Raw genomic sequence first — 25,571 nt, 5'->3', positions numbered from 1 at the left:
TCATAACACACAAAAAAAACTTGCCTAGTCGCACTGTTTGAAATGCCTATGTGAGAATCAACAACGTGCATTTTAAATAACAAACATATTTACAATTTAAAAACAAAAATAAAAGCAGGGCATAATATATCACACAGTATGCCAAATGATATACTGTTCTTATTTACACAGAGAGGAAAAAGCCTGTCTGTGCTATAAGTAAGAGAAGTGCATACTGCTCTCTCAGAGTACAGTCTGATTTTTTTTTTTTAAATACAAAAACGAAATCCACAGGCCAACCTGCTACCATTGCTGCTTACCACCATAAAAAATAAGGTGGAAGTTTGCTCCCAAAATGAGAGGGAAAAAAGCACCGGTCTTTTTTTCTCCTCCCTAAGAAAAGAACCGTTGAATGAGCAAGAACACTGAAAATATTTAACCACCAGTGCAGCCATTATCCATGCATCGGGGACCGAGAGAAAGATCTATAGAAAGTAAATACAAGAAGGAGTTTTCAGAGGATTCATTAACTCTGCATAACACGTAACACAGAGGGGTAATGTCATGAGCTGAAAAGACTGATGGAGGAAAAAAGAAAAAGAAAAATAATCTCGTACGCATGGCCGAACATGCTAACCGAGGATACAACAAAAAAAGAGATAGATCTTGATATCAACCGAAATGTTATAGTCGCTTGCGTTGCTAGATTTTCTATAAGCACCATTATTAAGTCTTTTACTAACTTTTCTCAACTTTCAAGAGAAAAAAAAACAGTGCAAAAATACTCTGTGAATGGGAAAAAAAAAGGAAAGACCTGGTATGAAAATCAAAAGAAGTGATGCAGATACTGATGCAGCATATAGTGCATTGTCCCAATGTTGCGGTGTAGGTTTTGTTCGAAAATCAGGAACTTCAATGGTCCAAATGATACAAGTGAGGGGGACCTCAAAGCAAAGACACTGCCTCGAGATTCTCTTTAATGATTGTATCCATGACAACCTGGAAAACGATTTGGACGTTGGAGGTGTCTGTGGCTGTTGTGAAGTGATGGTAGATGAGCTTGTTGGGTGTGGTGTTGAGAGCCACAAACATGCTGGCAATGAAACGAGCTGCAGCGTCCACGTCGCAATCAGCGCCTTAGGAAAAAGAGATATAAATCATTAGAGAACGGAAAAATAACGTCATTTCAAACAGAGTAACTCAAAAAAAAAAAATCTCCAGACAGACTTCAAAAGAATATGGTAAAAATCAAGACTTTTCTTTAGACCCCAGTCGCTATTGCTGAATCCAATACATTCAACTTCATTCAAAAAGCCTATAACTAAATTACACGGCGGTATAAAAAATATTGAGAAATTTGTCAAATAAGATGGAACCCTTTGTGTCTAGTTTCTGCATTCTGGAGTGGATGCAATGCCAAACCCAAGACTGAGTTTGAGAGATTCAAAGGGGCAGAGAGTGTGACAGCAAGCAAATATGCCATGAGTTGTATGTACAGAAAGAGCAGAGATCTGTCGCTCTTACATGTTTAGGGCACTGAGATGATCTCAGAGACCAGGTGTCTCAATTTAAATTACAATGCCAGAGTTTTACCCAAGTCAGGTCTAATCAAATTAACCAATACCAGAGAGAAAACACAGAGGAAAGCAAGTACATTTTTGTGACAGTGTGCACATATATGTAAACATGTTTGTTTGAGGGTGGTGTTTTCCCAAAATTAAACTACAACATTAGGCTACTTTAATATTCCACAGAAAAAGATGATAATATTTTACTTGGGATAGGGAAGACAGGAGAAGCCTTCATAAAGATCTGGACTAAGCCGACTTGAGTAGATTTATACAGAAGTAAATAGCAGAAGCAGTTTCAGCTGATTCCACACCAACTATGTAAGCCCATGACCTATCACAGGCTTTTTTCCTAATGGATAGATGGTCCAAGGGGACTTCATATACAAGGCAAGAAACAAAGAAAAAAAAAACAAAGGAAAGGATGTTTCATTACAAAGAAGAGAAAAATCAATACGGCTGAAGGCCTACAGCAAGACTCGATCTTCAGAGTGAATGCCTGTAAGGTTAAAGCAGTCAAGATACGGGCCAAAAAGATCTGATCCTCAGAACGAATGTCTGTAAGGTTAGGTTGGTCATGACAAAGCTCAAAAAAAAAAAATAGATTTGGCAGCTCATTTTCATCAGAGGTGGCACTTGGTCCAGCATCTAAAACTGTCTCCATTCAAACTTATATTTTCTGTGGTAAAAGGGAAAATTGATTTTTTTTTTTTTAAAGTACAAAAAAAAGAAAAGAAGACCAAATTGTTAAAACAATTCTGAAAAACAAAAAACAGATGTATGACGTTCCATTATTACAGTAAATTATCAAGTAATTGCCAGACAAGCCTGAAGAACATGCATAGTGTTGGCTCTAGAGAAAAGAGAAAAGGTAGCCAAACAGAGGAAAGTAGCTGTGTTTTCTGATTGGATAATCACTCTGATGGAATTCTGGGTTTGATTATGTTGGGTGACTGGTAACTCATCAAGTTCATTTCTCATTTTTAATTTTTCAATGAGGTGAATGCTGTAGGTCTAAAAATAACAGTCACATACAGGCAAAAGTGTGTGGGGGGGGTGTTTGGTCACCTTTGAGGACAGCAGAGGTGCCTTCCACACATATTTGTCGTAAAAAAAAGAGAAAGGGAAAGGGAGAGGGCCAGAGGCTCATTTTGATAGCAGCCTTCACTGAATATATACATACAATGGCTATGATATACATGTGTATATCAGAGCCACTGAGTTATGATATACACATGTAGAGCACTAATATATGAAGATCCTTAAATGTGCAAACAGATTCATTTACCTCTGAACTGTGGTAGATAGTGTCTTAAATGTCTGCCCGAATGTAGAATCTTCTCTTGAAAAAGATCGATCTTGTTCATAAATAAGATCTGTAAAAGAAGATCATTCAATATCAGTGAGGATCACATTGTTGCAACCAAATGTCAATCAAAAGTAAAATCATCAAATTCAATATCACAACCATTTTAGTCATATTATTAATCTCCTATATTGTTTTTCATTTCTCTTCCTCAGTGTATTTAACTGAGTCACTGTAAAAAAATTAAAGCAGGCCTGCACAACAGCTATGTTACTCAACATGTTTATTAATCCTATATTGCCTACTGAAATCTGTACTGCCAACACAGAACAGCAGTGGTAAAAGGCTACATTTGCTCATTGTTCATGCCAATTTAATATCCAGTTACTATCCCTCTTTTTGTGCTGTGATTAGCTAAACGACAAATAATCAGGAAGTGTCACTACGATATTACAATGGAGAATTTCAAACACACAGTCATTAAAACTTTTTCAAGCGTGGGGGTAGTGATGTCCGCGGTCTGCCTGCCCAGACACACCCTACTGACTTCATTAACGACTTCGGTCATTAAAGACCACCGATAATTTTCTCCAGTCTGTGAACAACAACGGATGACTAACGTGGCTTTAAAAATGAGCTAAACGAGGCCAATTAAACAAACTCGCTGCGTGGCTTTTTAAACAGGGGTTTTTACAGAGGGGTCATGATGGGTGGGCTACATGAAGACCCAATGCCACCAACTGAACATACCTAAAATAAGCCTAGTTGTTTAATTACAAATGACAGGAAAATTAGAACAAAGCCAGAGTCAGTTAGTGGGTATGAATGTGTGTATGTGTGTGGGCAGTAATTAGGGTGATGGAGTCTGGTGCTGAAGGTGAAATGGCCTCAAACAAATTGATATAATTTAAGGGGCAAATCACAAACTGGTTAGGATCAGACATTTTAGAAGAGGGCAAAAAAATAAAAGAAAAGGCTAGAGACCGGGAGGAAAAAGAGGAAAAAGTAAGTTTGAGGTAGTGCCTTTAAAAGGCATCGTTTATGAACTAGCGGAACACATTCTGGCCCTACTTTGCTAAACGACGAAGTATGAAATTTCAGAAATTGACATTTTTTTGGTCAAACAGACATACTTAAATTAAAATTAATTGCAACAATATTTAGTGTTCTTCAGGGCAGCAAATTCAATGTTTCATGCATCTGCACTTGGAAAGTCTAGACACCTAGGCTTTGGTGAAAAATACAGAGTGAAGCAGTTATTTAGAACAAAGATTTTGTTTTTTCAAGAATTTGCTCTCTTCTCTGAGATTTTTTCTTTTTCAGCTGGAGAACCCTGAACACATAAACGATGTTACTTCACACACTCATTTATTTAGTTGCTTAAACAACATCTGCAGGCTACTCTTCCACTGACTCTTGAGTTGCTGTGATAACCTATTGAAGTTAATTGCAGAGATTGCTATGCCTGCTTGCTTTTGATAAAGAAAGCTTTCTCCTACCATTGAGGTACTTCTGAAGAAGATATTATTGCAGATAGACGAGAACAACTTGAGGCTCTCTTCAAGGCGATTCTAGTGGGAGGAAAACAAAATTAAGACATCTATCAGAAATGCATGCCCAAGGCCTTGAGTGCGTAATTACATGCATGCAGGCCACAACAGGGGAGTATTTCATGACTGCACCTGATATATCACCGAAGGTCCAGAGATGATAACAGCTTTAAAAGGCAAGGTTTTCTTTTAATCACTTAATGCTTGCTTCTGTATTGACTCGTATCAAAGTTTAAACTGAAAATAATTTTATCACTCTATATTTGGTGATGTAAAGATCACTGAATCTCACCATGGATGGATCTTCTACGAGGGTCATGTCGTACCCACTTAGTGACACCACAAACAGAACCGCCCTAACATCCTCGAAACAACTGATCCACTTTCTCCTCTCTGTTCTCTGACCTCCAACATCGTACATTCTAGCCATAAAGGAAAAAACGTAAGAGAGAAGAATTTTTTTTTTTTAATCATTACATAAAGCATTACCATTAATCAAGCAAACATCATGTAATCATGCAAAAAAAAAAACTACACACAAACGTAAAACAGAGGAGTGAAATCTGAAAAACATCTGGTCAGGTCGTCAGGATTTCGTCAAAATCTGTTTTAGTCTCTTTCAGAACACAATGCTAATAACAAGAATTAACATGTTTGCCTGTGGTTGACATTTCAGTGTGTCCAACAGCTGAACACCTGCAGCTATGACATGTGAAACAGCTCAGAGTGGAGAGCAGATTAGAAATGTATAAGACAGAAGGAAAATCACAAAAACTGGGATCTTTAGGATGTGCGGTCATGAAAACAAACGGAGTGGGCGTACATTTGAAACTATACTATTGAGCATATCCCTTCACAGAAGTATTTGCTCAAGTAAATCTGTTATTGACAACTCCAGCCTCTCATTTGGCTCCAATAGTAACAATCAGGATGTGAATCACCAACCACTGCAGAGGAGGATGGGGAACAATGACCAACCCTTTCAATTTTCTTAGATAATCTCAACATGGTCAGGCAGGCCCGGGTGGGATGTAAAGGTCGTTCTCTTCACAGAGTGTGTGTGTGCATGTGTGTAGGTGAGTGTGTGTGTGTGTTTTCCCCTTTCCCTGTTCCTCCACTCACACCAGAACACAGGGTTTCATTTTCACACAACCTCTTCAAGTCTTATCTGTATTTGCTGTTGTGATTCCTCCACACGTTTGGAATTTGGAAACCCCTCCAATTACCCTGTTCAATTTTTCAGAGGAATCGACAAATCAAGCATCGACCGAAAGGAGAGTTTTCAGAAGGAAATGCTGTGAAATGTTTATCTAATGGAGAATAAATCTGACTTGTATTCATGAGGTCTCCTTTTAAAAGCAAATGATTTTGATTTGAGCATACTTTTCAACAATATGGACTGAGAAAATATATGTCACTGACTTCAAACCTTACATTTTTTTTTATTTTAAGAAATTACACTTCTCATGTCATCAAAAATAACTGTCACTGATTTGTACACGTGTTTTAAGGCACTAAAAACACACTGTGCTCTTCCTTTTTCTAAAAGCCGTTAAATGCTCTGAGCTATACCAGAAAAAAAAAAAAGAAGAAGAAAGAAAACAAGAAAAAGAATCAGGGTTTGTTCTCTGGTTAACTGTCATCTCCAAAAAAATTGTCTCCTCTCCAATGTTTTATGGTACTTATCATTATCACTTAATTAGCTGACCTTTCATCTGCATTGTTTAATTAATGTGGAGAAAATGGGGTCCTTCTCATCTTCACGGATGTAAGAAGTGTTGTGGGTCAGAGGCCAATGTGAATCAGCTCCATGCAAACGCCCTCCTGCCGTCACGTTCCACGAGTCCCCACAGAGCTCTCCACATTCAGCGATTAACCGAGTTTTCCATTCGCAGCCTTTCATTACATTGTTAATTACAGCTGAGATAACGAGCGTGACCTGAAGAGACCTGTCTCTAAAGAGGGAGGGTCCACAGAAGAATGGTTGACTCATCACGAAATAATCTTACATCAAGCCTGTACATGCACAGACCTGCGGCACAGTAACAGATAGGACCCCCATACAATTTATTAAGTTCACTGGAGACACAATGGATCCAAAAAAAAAAAAGCCCCAAAGATTTGCACAGGAAATCTGAAAGCTAACTAAAACATTACAAGGTTGGCAAACAGAGTAAATACATAAGATACCACTGCTTGTGTGCAAAATACAGACGTAAGACCACACTGAACATACTGAGGTCTCTGATCATACTGAAGTTTCGTCCCCAAAAATGTACAAATTGGCCTGAGGTCAGGTTATGTTTCACTCTAATTCCAGTAATTTAATAAGTGAATGCCTTTGATTTGATTTCACAAGCAACTGACAGAAACACAAGACATTCCCTTAAAGCCCTGGGGTTTAGACTAAAAACGAATGGTTTACATAAATTATTACATTGTTATTAAGCGTCTAAAAATGAAGGTCTTTGGCAAGAAAGAAAGACAGAAAGAAAGAAAGAAAGAAAGAAAGAAAGAAAGAAAGAAAGAAAGAAAGAAAGAAAAAGAAAATAAATAAATAAATAAATAGATCAGTCAGTCCACCAATCGATTCAAAGGTAAGGAATGATTACACCATTAAAATAAAATGTACACTGTATGACATGGAGAAGCCTGCCTTGCTGGAGATGAGACATGACCTGACTGGCTGATCTGAACCCAATGACAGATGGTCTTTGATGGGCTGGCTCTGATCTAGGAGAAGAAGGGGTGTGGCGGGACCCTCCACAGTACCTTCCTTCCGTTCTGAATTATTCAAACAACAATTCCTGAACTCTGCATTATTCAGGAGTATGAGAATCAATGATCTCCTAAACTTGAAAAGCTGTTGAACATCTCCTTTGACAACTTCTATTTCAGAGAACTCATGTAGGAACCTGGTCACACCCCATATCCACAAAGAGAGTTTTTTCCTGTTTAAATGGCCAAATTTGATTATGTATCTTTTAACTGTAAAGATTATGTTGTTAATACCTTTTTGATATGCTAGCAAACTGAGAAAATATGGTCTTAAAAAGAATTATTGTATAATGCTTGCCAACTTTTTTTCCAATGTTAATTATTCAAACTAAGAACATTTGGTCACATGAATAATGTACAGTCTTTAAAACAGTGTTGAGAATACAGTTGTTTGAATAAATGGTGACATCTGACTGTAAATGTTTAAATACATTTCAAAGGTATAACATGCATGGAATAGTGAGATCACTTTATACATTTCTGTTAGATAATTTATTTCCCTTTACAATAGGTGGATGGAGCCTTCCAGTTTAAAAAAATTCTCTTTCTCTCTCTCTCTCTCACACACACACACACACACACACACACGTGTGCATGTGCACCACACTCATGCAAATTCACATTCAAATTCACAGTCACAGTCACAGTCACATACACGCACACACGTACACACACTACTAAGAGAAAGTGAATAATACGCCTAAGCCAATATATTTCACAAAGAGACAAAATGATGTTTGAACATTTGCCTTGTGTCTTGAGACACTGGCCGGCTGTGCTATCTTGACGTAAACTACATTTTTATGGGCATGATCAATTTTTTGTAGCCTTACAAGACTCAGCCATAAGTTGAGCCTGACTAGAAAAGCTCTCACAAACTTCTTTACAGGAACTTTTAAAACTCCACTGAGTCTGTGACCTTTTAGGAGGGGGTGTTGTCTCTGTGTTAAACATGGCTGTGTGTACATATGAATAAAGAGCACTTCATGATGCGTGAAACGTTTATATGAATTTTCAAATGTAAAAAATTAAATCGGGTATGCCTGCACTGCGATATGATCTTAACACATCATCAGAATTTTGACAGTAGTGTCAAGTGGACAGCAGTGATAGCAGGAAATAGAGAGAAGGAGTTTTGGTGTCAGTTGGGTGCAATTACAGAGCATATTAACACGCTTCCATGAGTTCAAAGAGACTCTTAATGTTGTTAATAAGACCCAGAGCTTTAGTCATATCACCAACAAACAGTATCCTGTTCTAAAAACAGATCAGGCAAAGGCTCCGTTTCACTCGTACAGCGCGCCCATCATTCAAAATCAAATTGGCAGTATAGCCTACGTCACAGGGAAATGGATCATGTCAGTCTACTAATGAGCTCTGTTTACGATAAGCATACGCCTGGAAGACATCATTCTGACCTCTCTATCATGAGCTTTTTACCCTAAGTGTCATTTACCAATAAGTGCCGTTCAGAGACAGTCAGGTCGGGCAAACTCTTATGTCTTTTCGTAGGTTAAAAAAAAAAAAAAGAGAGAGAGAAAAGGTATTAGAGTGATAAGCTAATTACACTCAGTCACAGCACATACGGATGCTAATGGGATTACAAAAGGCATTCTGCTGACGTAACTGTGATGATGTAAGCATGAGCCATACGTTTGTGTGGAATACGAAATGTTATCGCAGGGGAGGTGAACACAGGGGAAGTGTAACTTGAAAGTTGGGTATGACAGTAAGAACCAGACCATAAAAATAACCAGTTCGGCATATTTGATATTGTAAGTAGAGTACAATCTTTCACATGGTCACATCCGAGTTATGAAAAACTGTCACGAGTGACAGTAAAACCGGATTTATCACTGCGCAAGTGGATACAGTATAATGTTATGAGCTTTCCTAGAGATGATACAATAAGCAAAGCATAAAACAGTTAAAATTACTTCAAATGGAGGGTGACAAGATTGGAATTTGAGGTAACATTCATTGAGTTGAATAAGAAGGGGTTTGAGGAGAGGAGTAGAGGTGATGGTATATCAACCCATCTGAAACCTACTTACTGCCTGATTTGTGTGAAACGATGTTTGACGTTTCAATCTTGCAAATGGCTCCATTATCATTCAAATAGCCGCTAAAGCTGCCAAGCAGAAAATTACCCACAGTTCTTCTGTTGACTTTAAAAGCTTTATTGGTGGTCCCAGGAGACCGCCCGACTGAGATGTTAACTCAAGAGGACAACGAAGAGGGACGAAGACATTTATATTTGCTCAGACACTCTGTTCATTTCTGACATTACAACAGTTATGCGCAGCTCACAACATCCTACTTTTAAGTCTAATCGATTATTTTTAAATCGTCGACACTGATCAGATCCATATCCCAAGAGCTATTAGCTCCACTACGATAGTACGCTCCTTTCACGCTGAGCAGGTTGGGTCACTATTTCATCATCTAGCAGTAGATGCTAAATCTAGAATAGGCACTGAATCTATGAAACACACCTGGAGTGATCATACATTTCTACAGAGTTAGAGGCACTACTCTCATTGTATGCCTACATATTTATCCTGTAGTGGCATTACATAAGAATTCAAAGAAATTTCTGGAATAAAATTGTGAGATACAAAATCCATAGAGTGTGGGATCACAGAACTGCTCTGGTCGTCCCCTGGTTTAACATACATAGTTATTACAACATGAATACCAGATACACTGCCTTTACCATAAGCTTGCCCATAAAAATAAGGCAAATGTCTACCTGTTTCACTTCAAAAACCCAGATCAAATTAAGCTGCCAAAGTTTAAAGTGTGTGACCTGTTGATAACGTCAGTTCAACTATTGATGTATTGAGCCTTTCCTCACAGCACCACAGGAGTCTCAAGATGCAATTTCTAGAAATAAATGACTGCACTAACATGAATCAACGATACACTAGATTACGTTCACCACCACTGCGCTGGTGTCTAATGCTTGTTTCCCCACTGGTTGTCAGATAACCTAGATTTGGATTCAACTAAATTAAATTAGTTGGAATCAAAAATTCCCAGGGTCCAATCAAAATGACAGCAAGTTGTATTTCAGAGCTTGTGGTGGATTATCAGCACGTCAAACTTTTTGATTGTCAAGGATTTGACTCAAAGTTGCACAGGTAGAAGTAAATATCACTGAACAAAAGAATTATGTTGTCACTGAACCACTGTCATTTTTAAAATGAAATGCGTTTGTTAAAACTTTAAGCGAGGCTGAAAAAAGGAAATCCATTTTGGAAGAAATACATTCAAAAAGTAAATATGGTAAATGTGCTCATGAGGTCTACTGTTGTGTTTGAAGAGCTATTTGAATTCTTTGCATCTACATAAATGAATAAATATTCAGAAGTGTCTTAAGCCCACAGTGGCAGTACTATTGAGGGAGTTTGAATTTCCCTTGTTTTGTAGATTTTGCCCTTAAGAAGTCAACAGATGTAGTTCTCTTTGAATGTTTAATGGATCTGCTCTTGATTTTACATTTTGTGCGATGGCACAATATAATTCGTGACATACATTTGGGATGAAATGCGTATTGGTTATACTCCATCGTGGCAAGTTATACAGTTTTCAGAGATTTTACCAAATGTCCCACAATGCCCCAATACAGCTATAGGTGGTAAGCTATGTCCCCATCCGGAGAAGCGTGTAGCCAAAAATATTAAAAACCAATGAGTCAATCCTTCTGCCAAGTTTCAGAAGGTCAAGTTCATAGTGAACTGTTAGCATGCGTTTAGCAACAGACCAGCAAAGCCCAAGCTAACAGAATCATTATGAATTTTGTTCCAAACATTCTCTATACAACCAGTTGAACTGGTCTATTTCTTTCCCTTCCTGGTCAGTATCACATTATTTAATTTGACTTTGAAATCTCCTTATCTGCAAACAGTGATCAAGTAAACTGGCCACATAACCTTTCCAGCTTGACAGCTGCCATTAAGTAATGGCTGATGGTTAGCTAACGGCCAGCAAGATTTGGAATGAAAGAAGAGTAGAAAGGCCGAATACACTTTAAGGGTGATGACTTCTTGCTTGGATATCTACTGAAGATAACAAAGATTCAGAGACACTCTGACACTCTGATGAGGGTGAAACAGAGGTCACAAAAAGCCAAATATTTAGAATGTTATTAATGCACATCTGTTTTCTGAACTGTTTAATCAGAAATAGTAAAAGTTATTAAACTAACATTATATTAGTGAGCACTGGCGGGGCCGTAGACTGTACGCTGGGTGATATGTTATAAAATTTGAGAGAGCGCTCTACCTGAACACGAGGTGGTTGACTTTAAACTGCGTTTCGATGACTCCGGTAGTCCGTACTCTGACCCGTAACACATCTGTCTCAGTGGGCATATAATCAGGAGCGATGATTCTGGCCATGTTCTCAAAGAAACTGGAGAGAGAGAACATAGATTGGGTGAGGGTTGGGCAAGAAAGCAGTTAGTCTAGAAACACATGGTCACTAGAAAATTTGAAATTTTAGATAAACTAAACAAACGAATGATAATGTCCTGTGATTCTTTTCTCACTATTAAAACTGTGTTAAACTCCTTCTTATTGGAAGCACTTTCAGAGGCAGCATTAAGGCACAGAGCAGTACACTAGGGGAATCTCTGGTTGATGGTAATGAGCTTATTTGATGATGACTGGAGCACAGAAAGTAATAGCACTGTCCCAAAGGGGGCGCTAATTATATTATAATCTGCAAAGTGAATATTCATAAGACCCGTGTACAATACAATGGCCGAGTATGGACTGATAAAGATTCAGCTGAAAAGACCTGGATAATCCTCTAGGCTCCTGTGGGCCCTTAAATATACCTGTACACCAGAAAACTTCCAGATCTAAGCTGAGTGCGTCACTGAGATAAAGAAGAGTCACCAAAGACCAAGATTCTGAACTAAATTTGGATTGCCTCATACCACGTAAAACACACAGCATTTGTTTGGCTGAGTGCGTCACGCTGCCGTGCTCTGATATGCCAGAATTTCAGCTGATTTTTGTGCAAAGTCACTCTTTACACAGAGAAGTAAAACTAATTCTTCTACATTTCCACTATTGCCTCTTCACATCATCCTTTTCTTGCATCCATACAAACAGACAGCATAAAACAACAACATGGCGTCATGAAGAGTAATTATTGTTACAGAGGCTCACAGAGATGGAAGAAGAGGAAATGACAAGCATCCAGGTGCTTCATACCTCAATAAAGAAAAAGTTATGTTATAAATATACACTCTCACACTCTCTCTCTCTCTCTCTCTCTCTCTCTCTCTCTCTCTCTCTCTCTCTCACACACACACACACACACACACGTATGCACACACACTTCTGCCAAAGTGATTCTATGACATTCCACCCTAGTCACATCCAATAAGCCCCCTGGGTAGAGGCACATGTCCTGAGGCAGACAATGATACCATCTTCGCCCCCTCCCATCACCCCATCCCTACGTCTGCTCCTCCACCCCAATCAACACACAGAGAGAGAGGAGGTGTTCCTCCGTCCTTCTCAGCGCAGTGGTCCCCAGCAGGACCCAAAGGGCTTGTCCATGCACATCTGCCTCTGTCATATCCCCCACTATCAAATAGAGGGAAACAGGCACCCTGGATCTGTATAACTTCCCTGACAACTACCATTAACCACACCAATGAAAAAAAAACCAAACAAACAAATAAAAAAAAAAACAGGCTGAGTAGTAGAAATAATGACGCCTTAAAGAAGTACAAGTGGGCTTCACTACGCTATCCCTTCATTCTTTCATATCCCTCTTTATTCCTCCTGTCAGTCATCCTAACATGAGACAAGAGCTAAAAAATTTTCAGAATTTCTGAGAGAGCGTAGAAACTCTAAATCTAAGGTATTTCTTTTAAGGTCAGAGTCTCTATGGCAATTTGGCTGCTGCTGATGAGAAATGAAGCAGTAGCCCAGTATAAAATGGGGATCAGGGTTAGGGCCACAGAGAAGAAGCAGCAGGGGGACAGATATAATGGATATAATCCCAGAGCTCGAGCTCCCCAACTGGTCCAGAGAGGGGCGAGAGCGAGTGGATTTAAATATCCTGTGAAAATCTGACCTTTCACGACGGAAGCCGACAGATATGGCGCGACAGAGCGGAAGAAGGGGTTCAAATATAGAGTGAACGAAGAAATGGATGAGGTAGATGAATCTCGTGGGAAGTGGCAAGAACTTTCCGGCACCTTCCGTAAAGGAAAGTCAGGCTTGCGGGGTGCACTCTTATTCTATGAGTTATTTGTGAAATTAGATACATTATTTTAGAAATTAGATACATTTGCAAACAGGAAATGTTTAAAAAAAAAAAAAGAACTTTATGTGGAAGTTACAGTCAATAACATGAAAGCATGAAGAGCGCATGAGTTGCAAAAAGCAAAAGAAAAAGAGGTGAACATGTGAATAATGAATCAAATGAATGGATTATTAAGGAAAAAAATAAAAGGGTGTTAGGCAAAAGAGAGGGATGGGGAGTTAAGGAGAGCTGTAAGGAGGTGGGGGGGGGGGGGGGGGGAGAGATCAAGAAGACTTTAACAGCTGAAACCCCTTTGGCATACACAGGAGGGTTTTAAACAATCGCTGCAAGATAATCTAAAGCAGCGCCACAGTGATAATTCTGTTGCCCTCGGTGACAGGCGTGTTATTGACTTCCAATATTTATGAAGTTGTCTGGCTGAGCCCGGTGCCCAGGGCCAGAAAGGTCTCATCTTACCTGTCACTCAATTAACACATCACACAAACACACACATTTACAGCGACGGTGAGTCCCGTCTGATTGGCATTAGGGAGAGAATGGGTCTTTCTCTGGGCATGCTGTGGGGCATGTCACATGTGCTTAATGTGGACAAGACAATAATTACGAGACACCAAAGCACCTGCGTGAATTTTCCCACAGTTCTTTGTGTGTAATGCAAGATCTAATCGCTAATTTGTCCATTCCTCTGTCTCATACAATTTTAAATAATTTCTGTGTAAGACAAGGCTGTACAACCACAACCAGCACCAGACAGGTAAAATAAACCAACCGCATCAGTGACTACATGCAACACACTCAAGCTGGCAAACTGGCTGTGCAATGCTAAGTGCCATTTAAAATGCACGCACACACGCACATAGACACACACACACACACACACACGTGTGTACGTGCCAACACACAAACGCTCACTCATTTACACACTCATTCACGCACTCACACACAAACTCGTTCACTCACACACAGAGTCATTCTCTCACACACACACTCATTCACTCACACACACATTCATTCACTCACACACACACTCACTCACTCATACACACACACAGACCCATGTCCTCCCTCCTCCTCTCTCTCTCTCTTCTCCAGCATCGAAGCTCATTTACAGTGACATGCGACACATGCCGGCTGAGCAACTCTGCACAGGAAGCCTGGTTCACTGCATTTAACTAATTACACCCCCTCTGCTTTCTCTGTCTCACACACTTACATTCACAAACACGTACCTTCTCTCTCCCTCTCTCTCTCACGCACACAACACATGTATATTAACAGGATGTCACAAACACACATGCAAAGCGCCTGAGATTCTGTTTGAACAGCTCTTTAAGCTGGTCATTACTCACTGCTTAACACTCAAAAGGCTGACATGCTCTTACGGCCATTTCTGCTCAAGGTGGAGGAGAATGATCCACCACAGTTGCACTGAAAACCCCCTCTTGCCTACCAAATGAGACCTCCTACAACCAAAGCACAGAAATGCTCTCTCAGTAAAGCCTGGGTGTTCTCACAACATAACAGTCCCATTAAAAAATGACCAGTGGCTTCAGTATTTATGCTAATAACACTTGCAAATACAGTTTTGAGTGTGAAACGTCTGTGTGGAGAGGTTTGGTCTCATTTCCAATAACCAGTTTCATTAGAAGTAGGTATTGTCTGCTTCTCCAGGGGACACAATGAAGTACCAAATGTGGTTCAGATTCGGATTCAATGCTGCATTCCCAAAGCCTGTGAGATTCCATCCAGGCCGCTGGGGAGAGACCGAGATGTTTGGAATGTGCACAAAACAAGGAGGTCACAGCAAGGGTCAAGTGACCTCTTAGAGCCTGGTTTAAATTCTTCACTCATTTGGAGCATTGTAGAATCCAGTTAGTATCAATACCCGTACATTCCTGATAACACTGATCATTCCTGAAGATAAAATATGTAGGAAATACTTTCATGACCAAACGTAAGTCCTCATTTATGCCAAAAACTGCTGCACCCGACTGGCTTTCAACACAGGACTCCATCACATGGTGTAATAAATAAACAAGCCACGCTTCAGCAAATCACCACACCATGAATCTGTCAAACACCATGGCTTGACTACCAGAGAGTTTGGACTGGGTTGTGGAATGGGTCAGCTGACTCTGTGCAGTCTGAACCAAAACACATCGACACTCCAGTGCTTTAGTGCTGAGGTGAACATAGGTGAGGTATTTATCACACGCTCTCCCTGGTGTGGTATAATGGTGCACAGTTGTGCGTACTATATACCCGCCCGGTACCGTAAAAACGCGGCGTTTGTTACGTCCGCTCAGGAGACATAAATAGAAAGCATGCAATGTGCACAATTAAGTGGAAGTATCGGCCAGGCACTGCTGATACTCACTAGAGGGCTGAGTCGTTGAGCTCATATTCGTATCCGCGGGATGCTGCCGCACGCACGCCCTGATCCGCCCACAGACAACAGAGGGCGTGGCCTATGAACGGGAAGAGTACCTGGTCCTCATCAAAACAGCGTCCACAGGAGAGCACAGAGTGGGCATGTACCTGAAACAGAGAGGTGAGAGTTAAGAATTGGGAGACGCCACATGCATAATACACACACACACACACACACACACACACACCTGTCATACATTATTTCTAACATTTAATATTATGGCATTTTGCTTTTTCAAGAAAAGATTTGTATCTGGTTACAACTAAATAATTAGTATTGGACCTCAAATGACAAATTCAACAGGACTGACAACAGGTATTCATATGACAAACCTGACACCCAGATTTTATGTTTTGTGCCTCTGCTGCAAAACAGAAACATCTATTCTTATGGGAGCACAGGATGAAACAGAGAGACGCGCTGAACCCAACTGTTCAGAGAGATAAGCTCATTTCATTACCACCCCCAAAAAACAGCTAATCTTCTTCACAAATAACTTGCAGCCAAAGTCTAGAAGTGTTTAAGTATAGAAGCTGGTTAAGTTTTTGAAATAATTAAAGCTGCATTTTTGTTATATAATTTTCTGGGCTATAGGTTTTAATATTTCTGGGTTGTAAGTATTTTGAAATATTCCTGTAATTTGATCCATATTTACTTTCAGAGTACTGAACAGGGAATTTCGGTCTAAGTAACCTACACATAATACAAAGGACACATAAGACACCACCATAAGATAACAGTAGAGTAGCATATGAGTAATTACACACATATAGTGTGAATTAGCCAAATACTAAAGATGTGATTCTTGTCATAATAACACAGTATGCATGCAAACAAAAAGATATTCTCATAACATACACACACACACACACACACTCGTATGTAGTATGTATATATGTAAAAAACAAAAGACTCGTGATGCTTAAAATTGAGAAAGATTGAATGAATCTAGCCTACAACTCCTCATAGAACTGTTATTAAAAACCTCTAATTATTCTCCATTACAGAAACACCTCCCCTAATTACAGTGTAGGAGCTCTACACTTCAAATACTTGACCTAGAAGTTACTCCACTTCTTTCATATTAAAAGAGATATACATACTGAATTTGTTTGTCAGGCTCACACAGATGGGAATGGGGGAGTATTTGGGGTTTACTGCAGGTCTGGAATGTTCTGGAACTTCGCCATGAGACTAATAGGTCAGGGCTGTGAAAACACGTGTGCTGTGGGAGACGGCCAGCCTTCTGTGTGTGTGTGTGTGTGTGTGTCTGTGTGCATGTGTGTGTGTTTGTGTGACAGGGAGCCAGCACTCTGTAGGCCTGCTGCCACCTAGTGTAGCATTTAAGACTTTCCAAAAGCTCAAAATAACAGATAATAGCAGCTCTCTCCATTTAACCACATTTAACCACAAACCACTGAGCATTCGAAGCACCAGCAGTACTTGGAGTCTAAAGACCAAATGCTTTTTGATGCCCTGTATATAAAGTCTAATCTTAAGAGGTTTTTTTCCCTTAAGAGTTTTCTGAGGATGCAAGAGAAACTCAACCGAGACACAATGTGTACTGCTTGGTAAATATGTTTGAAAAGAAAGAGATGGAAAAAGAGAGGGAAGGACTAGAACGGTGACAAAGAGAAAGTAAGCGAGTCAATACCTTATTTTTGCTGTTGGCAAGGTTGATTCTGAGGATGCCCATCCCATGCAACACAAACTTCATGGAGGTGAGGAGGTTATCCAGAACAGCTGGCTGTTGAGAGCACATTATTACTATAAAAGCAATGTAAAAACATTTGTTTGAGTGTGTGTGAAACAACTACAGTATAAGGGATAAAAGTATTGCCCTAATGCTTATCCAGCTAATAAGGATAAAGAGAAAATATGTGTGGTTGTATGATATGATAAGTGGAATTTCCTGTAACGGTTCAAGTAAAGGCAGAATAATCCAAATAGGGCAATCCACAAGAAAGAAGTTCAAAAACAGTTCAGCGTCAACACTACTAGTCACGGTCAAAATCAAGTCAAAAAAATGCCCCCCCCCCCTTAACCCTCTCTGTTTAGTGGAGACAGACACAGATTTGACACATTGCCGCCCAGTTTCGTCAGAGTCGATTCTTTTTCGTGTCAAAAACAGTCGAATTTTTAATCTCAGGAAACTGACAGGCAGTAACACAACCATTCTAGATTACTGATGTTTTGAGGACAGTGAGGTGCAACAAAGTAATAATCTCCCATTAGAGGAGGTGCCACATTGACATTTCAGCATTGATTTGTGTCATATTTAAGGAGCTTTGTGTCTCCCTCAGTTAATCCAGGGAGTGTGGGGTTGCATAAGAATCTCTGTTCCATTATCTGTGGCAGTCAAGCCCATCACAACTACAGTTTGACTTTTCAGGTTTGCCATTGCAGTAGGCTCCGTTGTCTCTATTTGCGACGAGCAGAGTAAAAACTTCTGACTTTTTCTGATCTTTTGGTTGATGGTATCATTGGGGATCATTATTGGATCTTACTGACCTTATGTATAGTAAAGTATTTAAGTATTTCCACTGTGTGTTTTTCTGTGTGTTTTTTTTCTTTTTTCTTTTTTTTTTTGTAAGTGCCCAGTCACACCCATTTCTAAGAAATAAACTCTTCAACTGTGTATTTTGGACATTAAATAAAAGCAGTTACTGAAATGTCTGTGAACAGTTCACCAAAAACCCAAATGGATGACTTGGTCTTTTTCCTAATTCCCATAAGTGGGAGCAGGGTGGATTCAAGTGGTCCGCTCAGTTTAATAAGCTATTACGACCCAAACCCAGCCGCAAGCCACAACAGCATCTCCATTGGTCTGAGGGTGGAATCAAAAGATTAAACATGGACTTATATTTCTAACTTTTGACCTTTAATCTGCAGCCTACAACCTGGAGATCCAACCAGTCTGGCCCTGCGGGTCACTTAAATCAGCCTGACCGAGCTTTACTTTGAAAGCACGGGCTATATGCTGAAAGCACATACGTAAACACATTGTCGTCCACTGGTCAAATCTTTCCCTTTTTCCACCCCACTGTGCCCGCCAAGACAAACACATTCTTGGGACTTTTTTTTTCCTTTCCTTTGTTTGCTGGGAGGGAGATCAGAGGTAAGAGGGTTTCCTGAAAGGGATGGCTCAACACATTTATTAAAAAGCTTTTCTGTGTTTCCAGGAGCTTCTTCCACTTTTATTGATTTTTTTTTTTTGAGGAGAATGCTCTGAGGCATGCGCATTGCCTTTTTCTCTCCCGTAGACAAATTCAACTAGAGCAGGCATGGAAAGATATACAAGTTCTCAGTGGTACAGTCACCATTAAACAAAAGAGCCACAGTGTGTATGGAGTCACATACCAAAGAACAATGGATTTGCTTGTATTGCCTGTGGAAAAGTGGGCAGTGAGGGTGAATAGCTGTGGGAGACATCAGACCAGTGGAGAGAGGAGGGTATTTGGATCAGACCTTAACCTCAAATTGGTTACAAGTTGATGGTTGGGGGAAATCTGGATTTAACACAAAGAATATTGAGAGTGTAAACACATTGTTTTAGGAAACAAGTAGAGAAAAATCACACGCACAAACCCAGGGAATACAAACACATACACTCTTGAGAAACTGTTCTCACACTAAATCATGCTGCTCTCACAGGTGCCCTCGTGTAGTTATCTGATTCCGTCAAAATTAGATGTGTGCGCATGAGGGTTACATCATCGTCATCGCTGTCTGAGAGGGTTCAGATACCCCTCTGCAATATAACACTACTCTAAAGAGAGTACAGGACCACTACACATACGTCTATACCTGCCTGTTCCATTGGAGACAGTTGTACAAAGCTCAGCCTTACAGGTCTCATTCACTTCATGCTTGATCTTACTCAGGCTACATGAGAACTCTTTTCCTTATCACTAATACGAAAGAAAAGAAGAGGGGCCAAGGCAGGGGGGAGATGGAGGGATCCAGAGAATGAAAGAGCGTGAGAGAATGTGCTCAGGTTCAGAGAAGAAATGAAGCAGAGAGGGGAAACTGTAAAATTGCTGAAAGCAAAAGAAAAGATGGAGGGAGAAAGAAAAAAAAAAAAATCTACAAAGAGCAATAATACCGATTGGAGGAGGAAAGAAAAACAGAGAAGAGGTCCAGAATAGAGAGAATGGTGTGGGGGAGTGGTAAGGCTTAAGAGGACATTAAGACAAACAAAGAGTCTACACCAGTACTGTGACAGACTCAGGTCAGAACAGGTTCCACACATTCTCTGTCTCAGTTTTTCCATCAGAGGACAGATGCGCTCTCTCTCTCTCTCTCTCTCTCTCTCTCTCACTCTCTCTCTCTCACACACACACACACACACATAGTAAGAGAGTCACAGAGTAAGAGAGAGACAGAGAGAGAGAGAGAGTCAGAGAGAGAGAGAAGGAGAGAGAGAGAGAGACCACACCCTGCTCTCTCATTGGAGTAGAAGCAGACAACTGAACACCGTTACACTCTAAGGGCAAAGCTGCCTTGATTACAGGCTTTGTCTGCCTCTGTGACCCAGGCTACAATGTGCAACTAGCCCATAATTATGGGACATTCTGTAAGCATGTATGCGTATGTTTAAAAATTACCATTTAAAATGTTCAACTTTCAAAGAGAGGCCTGTCAGATAAACCAGGTTCACATAGGTCTTAACTTACAAAACACTACTCTGTCATCATCTGAATAAAGCTTACCAAACAGGTCTGTGCTAGTTATGTATCCACAAAATCAGCTGTTTTTCCTCAGTAAGCTGACCTCACTGTCCTCCAGCTACGTTTAGAGTTCAAAATGTTTTCCTCCGCACTTTTGAAGTTGATGATTCAACCAGGGCATGTTAATGTGACTGATTTCAATACTGTTGTTTTGTTATTGCGTGAGCTGTCTCACTGCGTAACCACAAAACTTAGGAGTTCTTTCATTTCAAGCATGAGGAGGAACTAGGAAATACAGTTAACTCCTGTTTTCTTCTCTTTTTTTAAACATATTTGAAAAACAGGAGGAACCACTGACTGTGGTCATACTGTCACTCATTAACTAGGGTGGGGCACTGGCTAGGCTGAGCTCAACTGAGCACTTTGCTCTATCTGAGAAGTACGAATCTCCAATTACGCCAGTTACAAAAAAATAAATCCCTACTCTCTTATCTTAAGCATCAGCTGACAGAGTTCTGGAAACCTCCACTTAGTCACGCATTCCTCGAACCTGTCGTGCTATTGATATGATACCAAAGTTCAGAAACAGTAGCGCAGATGTATGCGACAGCTCAAGACTGGTCAACCTTTTCTAGAATGTTCTGAACCCTAACTTATAATAACTCATAATAATAAGATTACAGGATCTCCCACAAACACCTGTCAGTGTGTTGGAAATACACAGCTCAAGAGCTCATGTCTGAACAAATGAAGACAGGAAATCACTCTCTCACAACAAACTACAAAGCAATCGAGGAAGACAGAAAGAATTTCTTTAAACGCACTTTAGTACCTCACAAAGCACTGTAACTCTGAGTGTCTCAACAAGAACCAATTCTTCTGGCTGTTGTTCAAAGTGTGTCATGTTCTCCAGAGAAGTGAGACAGTTTGCTTTAGATGAACTACCAGAAGTCATTAAGACCTTATGAGTATATTACTGTGTATCATATTTCTCCTAAGCACAAGAGCCTAGTAAAAAAATCAAATATACGAGGAAACATCCTTGAATCGCCTGATTATATTCTTATAATCACCCATAAAGCCCAGTTAAAGACAAACATCAACCAGAATTCATAAAAATGTAAGACTTCAAAACAGCAGAGCTGACTCATGGCCCCATATATCTGGTATATTTCCATAACACAATATCCTTGTCAGTCCTCTTTACTGACTAGAGTGCATTATTTTGTTCCCAGCCTCAGTGGTGCAGCACTGCTGTTTGGGGCTTTTGTGTTAGGGGAGTGTAGAGATAGGATGTCGCAAGCCAGAGGGCATGACGACAAGCTTGTTGCAGTAGGAGTTACAGTATCATATGTTCTACTCATACAACTACAAAGTGTTTCAAAGTCTGGGGAAGTGTGTGATAAGAGATATCAGGATGATGTCACTTCATGACTTGACTCCATCTGGGTGTAGTGGCATGAGTAAATGGAAAGGACTTGACTTTTTTTGTCTGAAGGATGAGGTTTTTTTTTTTTTTTCATTGGTCACTGTTTCTTTGGTTCTCCTTTGGGTCTCATGACAAGAAAAAGAAGGGAGACCTGATGCTATGGCTAAAAGGTACATATTTAACCTAAAATGTGCACAGTTAGATCCAACACAAACTCATTCACAAACTTTAACTGGGATGATGGTGGAAATTTAGCTGAGTGTTAGAATTAGAATCTCTAGCGGTAGTGAGCACACACACACACACACACACACACACAACAGGAGCAAGAGCACCAGGGGGCAGTTGGGGGTTAAGTGCCTTGCCCAAGGGGATTTAAGCCGTGGATATTGTGGGAAGGGAAAGTGCTGTTCACCCACTTCCCCCGCCCGCATTTTTCCTGTCGGTCCCAGGGATTGAACCCTTCGGTCACAAGCCCGCTTCTCTAACCATTAGTCCACGACTGCCCCTGTTTTAGCTATACTGTATACGGCTGTATTAGCCATACTGTAGAAAATCTACAAGGGCCTGGTGAAACTGGGATTATTCCATATGTAAGACTGATAAACTAACTGACAGACAGACTGATAATGTTACTAATGGACCAACTGACAGATCAATTGATAGCCTAACTGACAGACTAAGTGATAAATTAACTGATATCTTGGAACATTACACTGATAGACTAACTGATAGACTCACTGACAGCTTGGTAAATTACACTGACAGACTATCTGAAAGCTTGGTGTATCACACTGTCAGACTAACAGATTACTTGGTATGTTACATTATGCAGGGCCCTATGATTTCCATAATATAGAGAAAGTGAATGGCATTAAAGAATTCAGTCATTTACAAAGATTCCAGTTATCAGGATTTTGTGACGGCTTCATGACGTGTCTTAAGCTTATTAAATCACTTTAATTTAGCAAAGGGGGCTAATTAAACACCATAGTTAATCAGACCAGACAATAATGATGTTCAAGAATGTACACAATATCATGATGCAATCAACAGATATCCATGTAGTTCATTGAACTTCTCAGCTAGGACTCAAACTGCAGACTGTGCTTTCTTTCATGTAGTATATACTGTGTACCAACTTTTTAAGTATGTAATGATAAAGTACTTAAGTATTAATATGCAGTTTCAGATATTCAACGTTACTTATCATTTATTATTATTACTGGCCAGAACATTTAAGTTTATTTATTGAAGTCATAATAATTTGTTTTATCATTTTACATGGGTATTGATAGACTAATTAGTGCATAACATTTAACTACGATGACATTACAAGTCTCATTACATCTCTTATTACAGTTCAAATTACTTTCAAATTTTCACATTTTTGGGGCGTGGGAACAAAAACAGACTTCAAAAACAGACGCCCGAATTGTAAATTAGTATGGGGGATTAAAGGATCAATGAATTAGTACTGCTTTTATATGATGACTGATAAAGATCCTAATATTTGCATACATATAGGATCTAATCCATAATTTGGCATTAGCAATTACCAATTACATTAGAAAATTACAAAGACATAATGAAGAGACAGAGAGAAAATGAGATGGCTGGTACAGGCACAGGCAGAGAGAGTGAAAGGTAAGCTATCTTTCATGAGAGAGAGAATACACTGAGTCCACCATACCAGCTCATCAAATAAATACCTCACCTGCCATATCAGCAGGCCAGACATGCCTAAGGGAGGATCAAGGAGGGGACAGGAGGCACATAAGCCCCAGAATACCAGCAGACAGTCACCAAGGACAGTTCTGTAAGAACTCTCACCAAGGCCAAGTTACTCAGCAGAAACACTCAGAAACACACACCTAAATGTTCACAAATAAGTAAGCACGCACATACACAGTAATGTGGTTTAAACAGGCACCTAGGACGTAATGGGATCCGATTGCCCATAAACATCTTCATCAGGCGCTGGTACATGTCAACCAGATATGCCACATTCCAATAGTGTCAAACTTTTATCAAAAGGAACTTATAAATAAGAGTGATAAACACTGATGTGAGAGAAAATCTCACATAGTACAGCTTCACTAGATAATATCACCAGTCAAGCATTAACCTTGGAGTGGGACAGCACAATGGCATTCACTACTATGGGTCTTTACATGTGTATGTTCAAAATAGGTTACATAACTTATTTAAAGAACAAAGGAGAGCTAAAGGCAGAAGTTCTATGAGGCAAGGTCAGAGACCACATATGCATTCCTTTAAAAATACACATTCACTTTCATACATACATACATACACATCAATAAAATCATTGCTCTATCCCTCCCTTCAAGGTCAATTAACTCAGTCACATGCACATCCAAGACAGCACACATGACAAGATCCTCTGAGTTACAAGCAAAGAGAATGTACACAGATGTGCTTCTATTGAGGAAAGGCAGGATAAGAAGAAAACAAAAAATACAGTTGTATTGAGCCATACCCTCTCCCTATGCACAATCATGGGCCAGATTCCGGACAAGGTTTTTCTTTGTCTCTCTCTCTCTCTCTCTCTCTCTCTCTCTCTCACACACACACACACACACACACACACAGAAAGCGAATCTGCCTTCCTTTTTCCTGTCTTTATTGTGTCTCAATACAGGACCCCTATCCCTGTTTCCCTATATTTCCTGGTGGTCTGACAAATCACTTTTCACAAAGAGTACCAATAAGGCTGTGGCAGTGTTGTTAACTCAGCATTCTGGGTTTATAACATTCTATCCAGGCCACTGACTCCTGAAATTCAGGACAAATCCCTGGTAATGAGCAAGCTTACGAATGCTGCAGGCCTATTCACAGACAGATACATTTAAATGATTCGAAAAGCCGACTACTTGCTGGACCCAATCATGTATGCTCTTTTGCTATCTAGTGTAAGAACTATTTTGTTTAATCTCACTTTTAATTCACTTTGTATGCTGCAGGTGTGCCTACCTTAAAGCTGGCCAGCTCCTGTTTGGTGAAACCATGGCTGTGGATTATTTTCATCTGCTTCACCAGTGTGCTTTTCCCACTCTCAGCAGCCCCTGTAAATATGTTTAGCATCGGAAGGCATGTGCTCACCACCTCAGTCTGGTATCAGTCATCAGTTAAATTGCCCCCCACGCTTCATCACTGTCTTCAAGTGCAGCGTAACGTAAGTGTATTTACGAAGAATGTAAAAAGACACAACTGATAGGCTACACATTTAAGGTGTAAAGTAAAGAAAAAAAATACCCAGGCCCTCCTTACCCAGCATTAGTATTTTAACCACGTTCATCTCCCTCTTGGCATATTCGTATAGGTCCTGGTCTATCTTTGCACTATGAATCTTCGCCTTTTTCTCTTCCTCCGTTACCTCTGATCCAAGGCACAGACCCATTTTGCTCATTCATCTCTTCCTCATACTGCTTCAGAACAAAGTCGAAGGAGTGTAAATGTACAGTAACACCGTAGTACACACATATTCTGTGTCAGGTTTCTTCACTCGATCAGTGAAAAGTTTATGTCCATACGATGGTCCGACTTTC

The 25,571-nt window shown here is 39.9% G+C and overlaps 1 protein-coding gene across 1 annotated transcript; it reads right to left on the bottom strand.

Annotated features, from left to right (window-relative positions):
* Positions 1 to 832: 832 nt before the first annotated feature.
* On the bottom strand, positions 833 to 25,423 carry gnav1 (guanine nucleotide binding protein (G protein) alpha v1). The gene is made up of 9 exons (XM_030771871.1): positions 25,294 to 25,423; positions 24,997 to 25,088; positions 17,558 to 17,650; positions 15,850 to 16,010; positions 11,469 to 11,597; positions 4,696 to 4,825; positions 4,353 to 4,424; positions 2,836 to 2,923; positions 833 to 1,115 (listed from the first exon to the last, which is right to left on the bottom strand). Exons 1-9 carry the CDS (start codon positions 25,421 to 25,423, stop codon positions 925 to 927), a joined length of 1,086 nt encoding a protein of 361 aa, XP_030627731.1. The 3' UTR covers positions 833 to 924.
* Positions 25,424 to 25,571: the final 148 nt, after the last annotated feature.

The sequence above is a fragment of the Chanos chanos genome, chromosome 4 (genome assembly GCF_902362185.1).
Source record: "Chanos chanos chromosome 4, fChaCha1.1, whole genome shotgun sequence".
Taxonomy (NCBI): domain Eukaryota; kingdom Metazoa; phylum Chordata; class Actinopteri; order Gonorynchiformes; family Chanidae; genus Chanos; species Chanos chanos.
Note: the sequence above shows the minus strand (reverse complement) of the source record. Positions and strands in the feature narration are given on the sequence as shown.